The following is a 14,664-nucleotide window of genomic DNA, read 5'->3' as shown; positions in this document are numbered from 1 at the left end:
CGCTGAGGTGAAGTTGCTGGTGGGTCTTCTGGGGACACGCACCAAGGGGCATATTCAACCACGCGCCCCTTCCTCTGCCCTCTCCCCCACCTGGAACGTGGACGCGGATGGTGCCAGGGGCAGAGCCACTGTCTGCGACCAGGAGGAAGGCCAGGTGCTCAAGAGAGACAGGAAGAGAGAAGGCTCCAGGTCCAACACCACCGGGGACCACCGCTCCAGCCCGACGGCCATCCTCGTCTGTGTGCCCGTCGGGCTCTCCGCTCGCAGCCAGGCGCTTTCTGACGCCGGACACTTCCAGCTTCCTACCCGGCTCCCGGGCGCCCCGGCCTGCCCCGCTCTGGCTTCCCCACCACTCTGCTGTCCCTCAGCCCAGGGAGGACAGGGCCGTGCCTGTTTTATTCGGCAGTGCCTATTCCTAACACAGCAGAGCTCATCCCTCTGGGGAAAGAAAAGTGTACAAGAAAAAGGCAAAAGCAGGATTCACTAAGCAAAATTTATATTTATTTAATAAGAAAATCACTTATTTAAAAAAATACTGTCTTTACATGCTGAGGAGTACGTATGTAACCCGTGAGCTGAAAATAGATTAGAAGCAGGTTATTCCCGTGATGAAAACTGAGAAGGTTCTGGGTGTCGAGACCCTGAGGTTATGAAGCCAGGCACGGCTGACAGGCCCAGGCATCCCTGGCTCTGGGCCACAGGTGAGACTCGCGGCTGCAGCAACCCCGGCAGTGCCTGCTGCGTGCACGTCGCGGGCAGCTCCCACGGCCTCAGTCGGTGTCTTCGTCCCCTCCGCTGCCCTCCTGGGGGCTGGAGACCTGCAGAAGAGGACCAGACGGGAAAATGACTGAGGCGACCCCCGCTACTTGCCGGTGCTTCCTTCCCGCCAGGGGGGACCCCACCCACCGGGCATCTGCTTCTCCCCTGCCTGGAGCCTGGGGCCGGGTGCCCGCGGTGCCGCACTCTGCAGCCGTGTCCTCCGCACCAGGAGGAAGGGTAAGCGCTTTTCTCCTGTGTTCTCTGAACCGGCTCAAGAACCACACAGGGAAAGCTTGGGGCTGGGGACAGGAGGGAGGCGTTTATGGGGGCTGCTTCAAATCCCCACGGGGGAAATAAACTTGGGTCGTTCCTAAGCTTGACAAGTGCAGACACTTCAGTATCTAAAGACGGCAACTGGTCAGAAGCCTCCTTAGCGGGAATCCAGAAGTCCAATCGGCCCCGATCACACCGGCACCTGTGCTTTATTTAGCCTGCACGGTGCCTGAGAAAATTAATAACCGTCAACACTTTAGTCTGTCTTAAAAAAATTAAGCTCGCTATCAGATGTCCCTTCCGACGAGGCCACCACCGCTGTGGCGGAGCTGCAACAGGACACGGCAGGTGGGACAAGATGCTCCTGGCTGCCACAGCCCCCGAAACCCCCACAGCTCTGTCGTCTCAAGGGTGGGAGCTGCTTACCGCCCACCGCACGCCTGTGTCCCCCACCCCCCTGGGTCCTGCCCGCACGTGGGTTACAACCTGGGGTGCAGGAAGGACGTTTTCATGGGGGCCTGGACGACAGGACGGCATCTCCCCAAGCTCCAGGTGGGACCCTCACCCTTTGAAAACCCACTGGACCACCATGAGAGAACACAGGCTTTAGGGACATCTCTCACTCCAGGGCAAAGAACTGAGAACGAAAGTGGCATTTCAACTTCAGACTGCACGTAGCTCTCCACCTCTGGGCACGTTATGTTTCTGTTCTAAACTACACTTGGTGGCTGTGCATGGTGGCTCACACCTGAAATCCCAGCACTTGGAGCAGCTGAGGCAGGAGGATCCCTTGAGCCCAGGAGTTCAAGACTCGCCTGGGCAACACAGGGAGACCCTGTCTCCAAAAATAAATTTTTTTAAAAAACAAACCACGCGTGGTGTTGTGCACCTATAATCCTAGCTACTCAGGAGGCTGAGGCGGGAGGGAGGACTGCTCGAACCTAGAAGTTCAAGGTCATAGTGAACTATGATTGCGACACTGCAAGACGCTGTCTCTGAAAACATAACCTATACCTGGCAACTGTCTACCTGCTGAGTCACACTTCCTGCCGGGTCCCTAGCGGGTGTACAGCAGCAAGCCTGACCCTGGCTGGCCCTTACAGGGGGGGTGGACGGCGGCCAGGGGCACTCCTGGGCACGGCACGAAGCGCTTGCGCCCTGTACCCAGGCGGCTTCCAGACGGAGGGAGCAGGGCGGGCCTGGACAGGAACGTCGTCGAGAGGAGCAGCCGCAGCCCCACGACTGGAGCGGGAGGGACCCCGGACGTGCACAGACATGGTTCCTGCCCGAGAGCCAGCGAGCCGTGCCCGGAAAGGCCTGCTGCTGCGTGGGTCGTGCCAACAGCCTCATCGTGCACTCAGAGGCCCAGGAGGCCCAGGCAGGCAGTGAGGCACATCTACCTCATGGCCGCCAACCGCCTGGCCCACCACCCTGGCCCTGCTCCTCCAATGCTGTGTGACTCTGGGGGAAGTGATGCACCTCTCTGTGCCTCAGCCTGCTCTTCTGTACAATGGGAACAAGGACAAGGACTCGGCCTGGCCTCCATGAGGGCACGTGCTCCAGCCCAGCACCGCTGTGACCCAGCCCCTACCTTGGCACCTGTGCCAGCTGCCGCCAGGGCAGTGGCGTTGAAGTCGTGGACGGGCAGCGTGCTGAGCCACTGGGCCATGGAGCGCTCGTCCCGCTCGGTGCTGACGATGGTGGGGTAGATGTGCTCCTCCTTGAAGGCCGCCACCTTGCCCTCCTCCTGCGCCCAGTCCAGAGGCTCGTGCAGCCCGTCGTTGCCGAAGCGCTGGTTGTACTTCTCGAAGTGCACCCTCTCCAGCACCAGCCCGAGCCCCGGCGCCTTGGGCACGTCCACCTTCTCCTCGCCCCAGCTGCGCTCCAACGCGCTCTCGGGCGCGTAGCCCTTCACAATGGCCACCACCAGGCCGACCATCTTCCGGATCTGGTGCGTCATGAAGCTCTGGCCCTTCACCCTGATCACCGCGAACTCCAGGCCCTCCCGCACGAAGGGCTCTTCGCAGAGCATCTCCAGGATGTAGCGCCGCGCGCTGGGCTCCTGCGGCCCCTTCTGCGAGGTGAAGTTGTGGAAGTTGTGGGTGCCCTTGTAGCAGGCCAGGAGCCTGTTGACCTGCTGCAGCGTCTCGGGGCTCAGGCGGTAGGTCTCGTCCTGCACGTCCCGGTCCTTGTGGGCAAAGGCGAAGGTGGGCAGCATGTAGCAGTACGTCCTGGCGTCACACTTGTTCTTGGAGTTGAACCCGCCCGTGACCCTCTTCAGTCCTGGGCAGGGGCGGGAAACGGGAAGAGAGAGAGGCAGGTGAGCAGAGCACGTGTGAGGACGGCCCCTCCCCACCCACGTCGGTGCGAAGGCCTAGCAGGGGGGACGGCTGGGGAGGGGGGCTCGCCGAGCCGGTCAGCAGGCACAGGCGTGCGGCTCGGCCGCGGGGAGGGGCTCCAGGGCTCTGCGGCGCTAGGGGCGGCTGTAATTCACAATTTATGGTGTATTTTCAAATAGCCAGAATAGAGGATTTTAAATGTTCCCAGCAGAAAGACACAGTAAACGTCTGCGTGACAGTATGCTAATGACTCGGACTTGATCACTCCACATTATCTACATGTGTAGAAATACGTCACCGTACCCCAAAATGTGTACAGTTATTATGTGTCAATTAAACATAATTAAAGCAAAACAAAAAGAAACATTGTTAAAAAAGAATCGGACTTTTGTGCATTAAACTCTAAATCCACACAACGCTTAATCTCAGGACTAAACACAAATCCAAACAACACAAACGTAAGGGTCTGTGGAAACCCGGCGTTGGCAAAAGTCGGGGGAGATAAAACCCCACACTTCGCTGATCTCCGAGAGCAAGCTGCTACAGCCCCCCGGATTGAAATTCCAGACGTCTGGGGAGTGTGAACCCCGAAACGCACTCGTGAGAGCTGGTTCTGCAGAGAAGGCCACGTAGGCAACACTGTTTCGACAGTAAAAACACAAAACTGGAAACCACCTTAGAAGTCCAGCAATGGAAGACCGAGCAAATACATCCCAGAATATCCAAGGGACAGACAGGTACAAAGCTCCGGGAACTGAGGCCAGTCTCCGAGACGCCCAGCGCCCGGGCACGAGGGGCACCCGGCGGGCGCTTGGTGAGCATCTGGGAGCACTGACCAAGTGCTGATTGAGTGCAGACACTGAGCGGCATCGGCTGAGCACGACTGTGTTTGCACAGACAATTTCTGGAAGAAAAAGCAAGAACTAGTGACAGTGATGACCTCGGCAGCTGGGGTGAGGAAGTCCCCTCGTCTCCGGACGTGCCTCTGCTGCGAGGCCCCTGCAGGGCTTCGGGCGAGACTGGGACAGGCAGGTCCCTGCGGGTCCCAGGAGCCGCCTCAGGAGGAGTCGGTCCAGCGCCCGACGGTGGGTTCTCATCTGCGAGGCCCGACCTGGGAGGCGGGAAGGCGGATCCGTGAGCGCCTGCACCTCGCTCCTTGTTCTTTTCTCTCCACTGTCCTGTTTGTTCTTTCAGTGACTTTATTTTTTGGTTTTTTGTCCTAAAGATTCAATGTCATAAACACTGAGCCTCGAAAGGATGGTTTCAAACACAGTTTTAGTTGTTCAGGACACGGCTGCTGGGAAGAGGCTGACAAGCGCTGGCAGACAGCCGCACCCTGGCCCGGGGACACGGCCTCGTTCTGTGCTCCGCAGGGGACGCCCACCAGAGCCGCTGTGCAGGGGACACGCTGTGCAGGGGACACGGCGGTGCTTTCGCATAACTGGGGTTAATCTATGGAACACACTGAAATAGCTTCCACGGGGATGAACGGTAAGAGACACGAAATGCGACTTTCAGAGGATTTACTCTGTGAGGAGTTTTACAGGAGGAAATAAATTATCCTCTCAAGTCAGAGAGAGACCACAGTATGAAAACGAAACTGTATTACAGTAAAAATAAAGTTAATAGAGGGTGAAATAATCAATAAGGATTACTGAACCCTGTTTATGACTCATACACACATGTGCATCGCAGCTCTACTCAAAACTGGAAACCACATGACTGTCCACATGCAGCTGCGTGTGTGAACAGTCTGTGGCAGAGCGTGTGTGACAGGACACCCGCAGGCGTGTGTGTGAACAGTCTGTGGCAGAGCGTGTGTGTGAACAGTCTGTGGCAGAGCGTGTGTGACGGGACACCCGCAGGCGTGTGTGTGAACAGTCTGTGGCAGGGCGTGTGTGACGGGACACCCGCAGGCGTGTGTGTGAACAGTCTGTGGCAGGGCGTGTGTGACGGGACACCCGCAGGCGTGTGTGTGAACAGTCTGTGGCAGGGCGTGTGTGACGGGACACCCGCAGGCGTGTGTGTGAACAGTCTGTGGCAGAGCGTGTGGGACGGGACACCCGCGGCAGCGAATAGAACCACTGTTATACGCAATGTGGCTGAATCTTAAAATAACCAGGCTGCGTGAAGACACCGGACAGAAACAGAGGAGGCAGTACACGACTCCGTCCACACACGTCTGCACACGCAGACTGACCTCTCGCGACAAAGCAGGTCGAAGGCTGCCTTGGGAGGAGGGCGAGGGGGGACGGGGCACAGGGGAGGGTGAGGGGGGACAGGGGAAGTGAGGATGGGCTCACAGGTGCTCACACACACGTCAGAACTTAACTATACACTTAAATACGCACAGTTTGTTGTATGTTAATTGTGCTTCAGTAAAAAAAAGCATTTAACATTTTTTAACATATTGGCTGTTTAAAGAAAAAATAATAACCGTAGGATTTGTAACATGTATACAAGTAAAATGCACATCGCCAAGGCAGAGGCCGGGAGGGCAGAGTGCGAGTGCTGCACGGCTTAGAGGCCTCAGGTGCTCCGTGAAGTCCAATCTCCACGGAGGGCGCCGTGGTGAACTAGAGAGTACGCTTTGAGCCAGGACCTGGCTCACCGCGGCCCAGAACCAGCCTGTTTCTGTACAGCCTGTGAGATAAGACCGAAGGGTGGTTAAAAAAAAAAAAAGACACAGACGCTGTAATCTGTGTGGCCACAAAGTCTAAAATATTTACTACTTGGCCCTTCACAAAAAAAATTTCCCAACCTTTGGCTTAAACCCCAAAGCAATCACTAAAAAAACAAGAGTTAGGCTGGGTACGGTGGCTCACGCCTGTAATCCCAGCACTCTGGGAGGCGGAGAGGGGAGGATCGCTTGAGGTCAGGAGTTCAAGACCAGCCTGAGCAAGAGCGAGACCCTGTCTCTACTAAAAATAGAAACATTAGCCAGGCATGGTTGCACATGCCTGTAGTCCCAGCTACGCGGGAGGCTGAGGCAGGAGGATTGCTTGAGCCCAGGAGTTTGAGGTTACAGTGAGCTATGATGATGCCACTGCACTCCAGCTTGGGCAACAGAGTGAAACTCTGTCTCAAAAAAAAAAAAAAAAAAAAAAAGGAAAGAAAGAAAAAAATGAATCCAAAAGAAGGAAGAAAAGGGGAACAAAGAACAGATGGGACAAAGTGGAAACAGCAAGATGGTAGGATTATACCCAGCCATGTCTATAATTATATTAAATATAAGTGGCATGTAGAGGCAAAGATAGGTTATTTTTTTAAAGGGGCCTAAAAATCCCCTTTCTTAGTCCTTCCATAAAAGGGAGTAATTGCCCCTGTTTTAACTGTCAATTCCGATTTTCACATCCAGTGTTTGCTTAAAACAAGGCACCCAGGTAGCAACAAGGCACTGCAAATGAGGGACCTCACTGTCCACCTCCGCTGTGCCCGTTTCTGGAGGACACAGGAATACTGAACTCTCAGGAAGATCTGCAGCCACACCTACCACCGGCAAAGCAACCGGACAGTTCTCTGACTCCCCTTCCGCACCAGACATGTTTGGTAGGAGGCGTGTGTAGCTCCAGCCTCTGCCAGACCGTCTAACACGACCAGGTGTACAGCTGCTGGCACCGCAAGGCTTACCCAAAATCCGAATGTGAGACGGAAGGTGGCTGTTGATCTTCTCCAAAATGTCGTCAATCAGCCACACCTTCAGGGACACTACCTGGCCAGCTGCAGACACACCCTGTGAAGAAAGCAGAACGGGCAGAGGAAGGGTGGGTCCAGCTGGGCCTCGCTCCTGGAGCACGAGACTCTGCGTGTCGGTCCTCTGGACAGCAGGCCTACGCCAATGTCAGCTTTCCATGCACAATTCTGCTTTTAGAAATGCGTCTGAAGGGAACAACCAGATATGAAAACAAAGGTCTGTGTACCAACGGGTGGGAGGATCACAGCAAAACTTGTGAACTATCACAAATGACTTCAAAGCCCGAGAGAAACACTCAATTAGGGAATGTAAATATAACACGATGCAGACAGGAAGCAAAGTCCCACGTGAGATCTGACTCCCAGTGATTTGGGAAAAAAGAAAACGCAACTTAGAACCACGAGCAGAGCAAGGAGGCCCCGGCTGGGTCAGAACAGCAGCGACCCGGCAGGAAAGGGAGGGGCCTTCTGGGGACGGGGTGCTGGGTGCACAGGTGTGTGCACAGGTGGGAACTGATCAGGCTCTACACGCTTTACTGTTTACATGTTATGCCTTTTTTAAAGCAAGTTTTAATAAAGGTCAGTATGGTAGTTAACCTGCGGGGAGCGGAGCTATGACAGGAAGCTGAGTGGGCTTCTGGGATGCCGCAGGTCACGCCTGTTGATGAGTGGTGACGACCCAGTATCCTTAAGGGTACTTGTCCTGATGCTACAGCCACCTTTCTGTGTATTACAGTCACAATTTCTAAAGGATTTTAAAAATACATGCAAAGAAAATAGAGTATAGTAGAACACATACAGCAGTGATCCCCAGCTTTTTTGGCACCAGGGACCAGTTTCATGGAAGAAAATTTTTCCATGGATTGGGGGAGCGGATGGTTTTGGGGTGATTCAAGCGCATTATATTTATTGTGCAGTCAAACCTCTCTGCTAATGATCATCTGTGTTTGCAGCTGCTCCCCGGCACCTGCATCGCCGCCTCAGCTCCGCCTCAAATCATCAGGCATTAGGTTCTCATAGGAAGCTGCAACCTAGACCCCTCGCGTGTGCTGTTTCCAGTAGGGTTCGTGCTCCTATGAGAATCTAATGCCGCCGAGCGATAGGGAGCGGCTGCAAATGCAGAGAAGCTTCCCTTGCTCACCTGCCGCCCACCTCCTGCCGTGCGGCCCGGTTCCTAACAGGCCACAGCCCGGGGGTTGGGAACCACGGTGTTCCTGCCACAAAAATTTTTATCCAAATCTAGTCACTAAGAACAATCAGAGAAATCCAGGTTGAGGACATTCTTTAAAATGACTGGCCTGAATCGTCCAAAAATGTCACATGATGAAGGACAGGAAGGAAGGAGGCAAAAAGATGATTGTAGATTAAAGGAAAGTCAGGCAACAAAACTACTCATGAAACAAAGGATCCTAGATTAGGTACTGGATCAAGTGAAAAAAGCCAGAGGCAGCCCCTGCTTCAGAAAGTGCGTTGGAATGCTCTCTGCATCAACCCAGGCAAATTTTTATTTTACTTCTGCCTTGAAAACAACCAGAGCTATAAATGGAAAAGAAAATGAAAAACAGTAAGAACCACAGAACTCTTTATTGTGAGTCATCAACCGTGTTACTGTCATCACCTGCTAGGAGTGGACCGTGGGTCCCTGTCTGTGACCCGACCTCCCCGTAGGATGGCTGCAGTCCCCGGGGTTCTGGCCCTGGATCCCAGGGACCTGTGTGCCTTTCAGACAGGACATCTGTGCGGACAAGAGCCATAGCTTAACTGAGATTCCTGGGGGGGCCCTGATCTGCAAACAGTTGTATCTATGACAGACCCCAACGCCCTCACGTGGCCTAAGAGATGAGTCAGGGGGCCAGGGCTTCAGAAAGCAAGGATGAGAGGGACCACATTTCACACGCGCTGCAGAAGGACCGTTGGTCCACGCAGGCCCTGCAGCACCTCCCTGGTGACACATCTCTGTTCTCCTGTGGCCAGCCTCCCTGCCACACCCACAAGCCTCCCTGCCACGCCAGTCCCACGGCTCAGTCCGGGCACAGGAACATGACGTGTTGTGACTACACAGCACATGCTGTCACGCTGGCTGATCAGGGAGAGAGGGACTCAGTCTTACAAGTCTCAGTGGACAGCACAGGGCCACCAGCCACACCTGGCTGTGAATCCACGTGACAGGAGGCGGACGGGCTGGCGGGGGATGGGGGGGTGTACCATGAGTACGGAATACAAAGTGGATTCCAAAGACTCAGCACACAAACAAAAGATGTAAAATAAACCCCATGAATAGACTTTTTATATTGACTACATGCTGAAATGAGGATAATATTTTGGCTATATTGAGTTTATAAATAAAGTTAATTATTAAAACTAAATTCACCTCTTTCCTTTTCCCTCACGAATGTGGCTACTAGAAAATGTAACACTACAAGTGGGGCTTGCCTTTGTGGCCACACAACCATATCGGCCCTGGACGGATCTAAGGCAGATGTCGCGGCCACTGTGCCACCTGCAGGGGTGAGTGTGCCTGAGGACAGAGTTGACAGAGGAGAAGGCGAAGACCAGAGAGGACAGGAAGCCCTGCTGGCAGTGAGCACCTGGATCCAGCCATCCCTGAGCTGGTGATGCTCCTGGGCTTCTTAGGGCAAAATATTCCCTTCTGTTCAGGCCAGTTTGACTGGTGCCTGCGTCATCTGTACCCAAAAGAGCCTGACAGACAAAGACACTAAGGGGGAAAATGGGCCAGGTGCTGCTCCTACCTGCCAGGTGAGGGGCAGAGACGGCTGCCACCCACCTTGTCTGTCCGGGCACACCGCTGGAAGGACATTTTCCTCATGTCTTCACCGTGATTTTCAGGGATACAGCCTGAGCGGACGAGGGCGGACACCAAGTCATCTTCAATTGTCTTAAACTGTGAGGACCCAACATTCCTCTGGAAAAAAGATGAAAACAGATTGTTTTCCTTCCGTCACTACCCCTGGGCCTGGGCTGCTCCGTGTCCAGGGCATGTGCAGTGCACACACAGCAGCACTGGGACTGCACCCGTGTCCCTGAGATCTGCCCCCCCACCCGGTCAGATCTGAAACCAGCCCCAGAATAGGCCAGCACCGCTTGCTGAGCAGGCCCACTTCTGTCTACAGCACCTGGCCACAAAGGGACGCCCCCCCCATCACCATCCTCTGCCAGGCGACACTGCCAGTCAGGGCCGGTAGGACATCCCTGGCTTTTCCTAATCCCTTCAGTTTACGGTGGTCCCTGCACCACTTGTCCAGGGATGAATGCACCCTCTGCTTTCAGGACCATGGCCAACGCTACGCCTCCCCCCCTGCTCCAGTGATAACACGGGGCCTGTGGGATCGCAGGACCTTGCTAGACCCTGCCCACCACTCTCACACAACACCTTTCCCACGTAGACCACAAGGGCCTGCAGGCACTTTGCCAAGGCTCACATGGGTGGAGAAGTTCTTCCCAAAGTCTACCTGACAGTTTCCCACTGAGATTTAAATCCAATCTCCTTACTCAGCATAAAATCGTAAGTGCTTCTCAAATAATGCAAACGAATACTCACAAACAGGAATAACCACCCTTCACTCAGCCTTGTGAGTTACTGTCAGTCTCCACATCCCATTTCCCTAATGGGGACACTGAGGCAATCGTATGCTGAGACAGGCAAAACTCTCAAGACAGCACCTCAAGCAAAAACCTTCCATAAGCAAAATCTCTCAAAAGACCATTTGAAGCCCCCACAAAGAGCAATAGACATGGTTTGTCTCTTCCTACTAATGCCTGAGGGTAAGTCAGACTAAGGCCACATTTCCCAACCTCTTGTCACAATCTACCTGCTGTCATGAAAGTAGTTTTGTGGGTGTAACTTATGCTTTTTAAAAATAAAATCGGATATAAAGCAATTCATTAATGACACCTGGCAAGGTTTAGCATTGTTTTCTTAAGCCCTTGTTTCAGCTGCATACTGCGCACACAGCAGCGAATTTCTTACTGTGGGTCATGCTTAAAGAACACGGGGCGGGCTCGGTGGCGCACACCTGTAGTCCCAGCGACTGGGGAGGCTAGGCGGGAGGATCGCTTGGGGGCAGGAGTTACGGAAGTTTAAAGAACTGGGTACGAAAGTGAGAGCCAGGCAGCTGCCAGGAGAAGGAACACGACCATCTACCTGCACTGGCTGGGGAGCCCTCACCCCACCTTCCAAGAAAGGATCCCACCCGTGCTCTGCGTAGAGACCCCTGAGGGGTGACTGCCGCCCACAGACGCACAGACCCGGCCCCTGAGCGACACCCAGCTGTGCCCTTAACACACACGACCAGCAACAGCCCCTCTTCTGAGCTGCCAGGTGCTGTCGCTGCACCTCCGCACCCTTCTTGGCAGGTAGGCAGGTGGGCGTCCCCACCCTAAAGACGAGGAAACCGAGGCACAGAGACACCTGCTCGCGGCAGGTCAAAGAGCTTCGGTGCGGGGCTGGGCCCCTGACTACCTGCCGTGGCCAGCACCGAATCCCGCGGGGCGCACTGAGTGCGCGGGGGGCGCGGGGGAGGGCCCAGCCGCACCTGCATGCCGTGGTAGCCCTTGCCCGCGTAGGCCACGAGCAGCACGATCTTGCGCTTGGGCAGCCGGCGCCGCTCGTCCTCGCTGCCCCTGGGCCTCTTGGCCTGGTGCTCCGCGTCCTCCCAGGCCCGGCCGCCCCGCGCCCTCCTGTCGGGCGGGTGTTGGGGCCCCGCGGGCGCGGGCGCCTCCACGTTCCCGGCCATGCGGGGCGAGCTGCAAAGACGGGGCGTGAGTGCGCGAGGCCGCGGGGCCGGCCGGGCCGGGGAGGGTCGGGAGTCGCGGCATTACCAGAGCGGGCGCGCGGTCCACGGTCCGCAGGCTGTCCGCCGCCACAGCGCCCCGGCCACGGCCCGCAGGCCGGGCAGGCCCATGCACGCCGCTGCCCTGACCCCTGACCCGCGGGCCCCGCTGCCCTGACCCCGACCCCTACCCGCCGACACCAGACCCGGGGGCCCCGCTACCCTGACCCCTGACCTATGGGCCCCGCTGCCCTGACCCTTGACCTATGGGCCCCGCTGCCCTGACCCCTGACCTCCCGGGCCCCGCCGCCCCCGACCCCGCTGACGCCTGACGTAGGGGCCCCGCCCCTGCTGGGACCCTGCCGCCAGGCCCTGGTGACTCTTGACCGTCCGGGACGTGGGGTCCCCGGCCCCGACCCTGATGACCCCTGACCTCCCAGGACCCCCGATGTCCCAACCTCGCTCCTGCTGACCCCTGACCTCCCAGGACCACTGATGTCCTAGCCCCTCCTGCTGACCCCTGACCTTCAGGGACACCCTCCCCCCCACCGCCCCGATGTCCCAGCACCGCTCCGGTTGACCCCTGACCTCCCCGGGATCCTCACGCTGCTGAACTCTGACCCTCCGGGACCCCGACGGCCCAGCCCCACCCCTATTGAACTCTAACCTCGCCGGGACCCAGACGCCCTTGCCCCACGGCTAGCCTCCAACGTCCCCTGACCCCCAGGCTGACCTCTGACCTCCCGAGTCCCACCCCTCCCGCCCCGCCCGTGGGCTTTCCTCAGGAGTCGGGGAGAACCGGGCCACCCGCGTCGGGACCAGAGGGGCGCGCCCCCCGCCTGGCCCCACTCACGGCGCCGCGGACCGAGTCGGAGCCGGACCACGTGGGCGAAGGCGGAAGCGGAGCGAGCGACGGACGGCGGCCGAGTGCAGACAAACGTCCTCGGAGGCGAAGGGGCGGGGCGGGCGCGGCGGGGGCGGGGCCTCCCTCTCGGCCGAGCGCGCCGCCGCGTCCGGCAGAGCGAGGCCGCGCGGCGAGGACGGCGCGCCGGGCACGCGCCCGCGCGCGGACGCGGAGAGTGAACAGCGGCGGCCGGGACGCTCGTTCGCTCGCGCAGTGCTCGCCCCCGCGCTACGCAGCACGCGCCGTTACCGTGCCCGTTTCTGAAGAAGAAACTGAGGAACAGAGAGGTTAAGCCCCTTGCCTGAAGTCACACAGCACCAGCTGGGCCCGGCGCTGCTCAGCCAGTCCCCCGGCAGCGCGGGCCAGCGCCTGCGCTCACGCGGGCAGCAGCCGACACTGCTGCTGCTGTCCCCTCGTGTCCCCCCGTACAGACGACAGCGCGCGGCGCCCGCACGGGCGCAGGGCCCTGGTGACAGGTGCTGAACACAGTGTGGCGAACCCCCCCGGGAGCAAGGTGCTCTCGCGAGAGCAGGCACCGGGCCCCCAGCTCGAGGCCCACCCTCTCCCCACGCTGGAAGGAGCCCCCCGCGCCCCCAGCCCTGCCCCGAGCCTCCCTGCGCGGCGCCCCCTGCCACGGCCCTGCTGGGGAAGGGGCCCGAGTACCGCGGCTGGCCCGGAAGGGGGACGGCAGATGCCGGGCGGGCACAGCCCTGGACCCTGCACCGCCCACTCGCAGGAGGGAGCTCAGCCCTGGGAGGCCCCTTGTGCCCAGGTCTGGGGGGCTGCCGGTCACCCAGGGCCTCGCTGAGAAGCTGAGATTTGAGCGACGGCTTTCCACTCATTTCCTGGGGCTGCCGTAACAAATGGCCACCAGCTTGGTGGCTTAAAACGACACACATGTTCCCTCAGATTCTGGAGTCCCAAATCAGCTTCGCTGGGCTAAAGTCAAGGTGTTTGCAGGGATGGCTCCTTCTGGCAGCTCGCGGAGAGTCCCTTTGCTTCCTTACCTTCCCGGCTTCTAGAGGCATCCGAGTTCCTTGGCCCCCAGTGGCACCACCACACCCTCTGCTTCCTCCTGTGCACTTCCTCTTGCACGGACCCTCCTGTCCTCGCAAAGGCTCATGTGATGACATTGGGCCCACCCAGACAATACTGTGTCATCCCCATCTCAAGATCCTTAATCCAGGCCCGGCGCGGTGGCGCGTGCCTGTAGTCCCAGCTACTCGGGAGGCTGAGGCAGGAGGATCGCTTGAGCCCAGGAGTTTGAGGTTGCTGTGAGCTAGGCTGACGCCACGGCACTCTAGCCCGGGCAACAGAGTGAGACTCTGTCTCAAACAAACAAACAAATCCTTAGTCCCATCTCTGGGGGCCATAATTCGGCCAACCACAAGCTTGCATTTGGGGAGCAAGTGAGCTATGCTTGCATCCAGGGGAAGAGTGTTCCAGGCACAGGCCCCCAGGCGGGAGCATGTCGGGCTGCAGCAGGTCACACCCGGCCCTCCTGCTGCGCCTCTTCCTGCAGGGGGGAGGGGGGAGGCGGCAGGCTGGGGGACATGCCCACCTGGAGTCTGCACGCAGGTAGGAAGCCTCTGGATGCTGATGATGAGAGACAGCAGCAGGAAATGAGCCCAGAGGAGCCAGGGCCAGGCTGTGGGGGGCTGTGAGCCACGGTGGGGGGGGGGACTTGGCTGTGGCTGAGTGATATGGGCGTCCCGGAAGGATTGATCAGATGCCCCTTTCCAGGGAGCACTTGGTGGGCTGTGGGCCTTGTGAGGGGCCGGTGGCCAAAGCAGTTAGACCCAGTGAGGCTCCATGAGACTCTGGGTCGTGCTATTGGAAAAGGGGTCAGCCTCTACCCACCCACCCGCCTGGACCAGGAAGCACCATGGTGCTGGCCAGGTGGAGG

The 14,664-nt window shown here is 57.9% G+C and overlaps 1 protein-coding gene across 3 annotated transcripts; it reads right to left on the bottom strand.

Moving 5' to 3' along the window:
- Positions 1 to 479: 479 nt before the first annotated feature.
- Positions 480 to 12,786, bottom strand: PUS1 (pseudouridine synthase 1). 3 transcript variants are annotated; one of them, XM_045534293.1, is made up of 7 exons: positions 12,708 to 12,786; positions 11,618 to 11,828; positions 9,850 to 9,987; positions 7,002 to 7,104; positions 4,312 to 4,482; positions 2,624 to 3,315; positions 480 to 818 (listed from the first exon to the last, which is right to left on the bottom strand). In XM_045534293.1, exons 2-7 carry the CDS (start codon positions 11,816 to 11,818, stop codon positions 771 to 773), a joined length of 1,353 nt encoding a protein of 450 aa, XP_045390249.1. In that variant the 5' UTR covers positions 11,819 to 11,828; positions 12,708 to 12,786; the 3' UTR covers positions 480 to 770. The 3 variants fall into 3 exon arrangements, with proteins under 3 accessions (XP_045390249.1, XP_045390248.1, XP_045390250.1); XM_045534292.1 differs by lacking the exon at positions 12,708 to 12,786 and adding an exon at positions 11,904 to 11,921; XM_045534294.1 differs by lacking the exons at positions 4,312 to 4,482; positions 12,708 to 12,786.
- Positions 12,787 to 14,664: the final 1,878 nt, after the last annotated feature.

Source organism: Lemur catta, chromosome 21 (genome assembly GCF_020740605.2).
Source record: "Lemur catta isolate mLemCat1 chromosome 21, mLemCat1.pri, whole genome shotgun sequence".
Lineage (NCBI taxonomy): Eukaryota > Metazoa > Chordata > Mammalia > Primates > Lemuridae > Lemur > Lemur catta.
The sequence above is the reverse complement of the archived record's forward strand: the minus strand, read 5'-3'. Positions and strand labels throughout refer to the sequence as shown.

Excerpts from the sequence above, each read along its gene's own strand:
- PUS1 (XM_045534293.1), bottom strand. The coding sequence starts at position 11,818 with ATGGCCGGGAACGTGGAGGCGCCCGCGCCCGCGGGGCCCCAACACCCG. Across the intron at positions 9,988-11,617 it reads AGGGCTACCACGGCATGCAG|AGGAATGTTGGGTCCTCACA; the intron begins GTGCGGCTGGGC and ends TCTTTTTTCCAG. Across the intron at positions 4,483-7,001 it reads GTCTCACATTCGGATTTTGG|GTCGGGCCTCGCAGATGAGA; the intron begins GTAAGCCTTGCG and ends CCCGCCTCCCAG.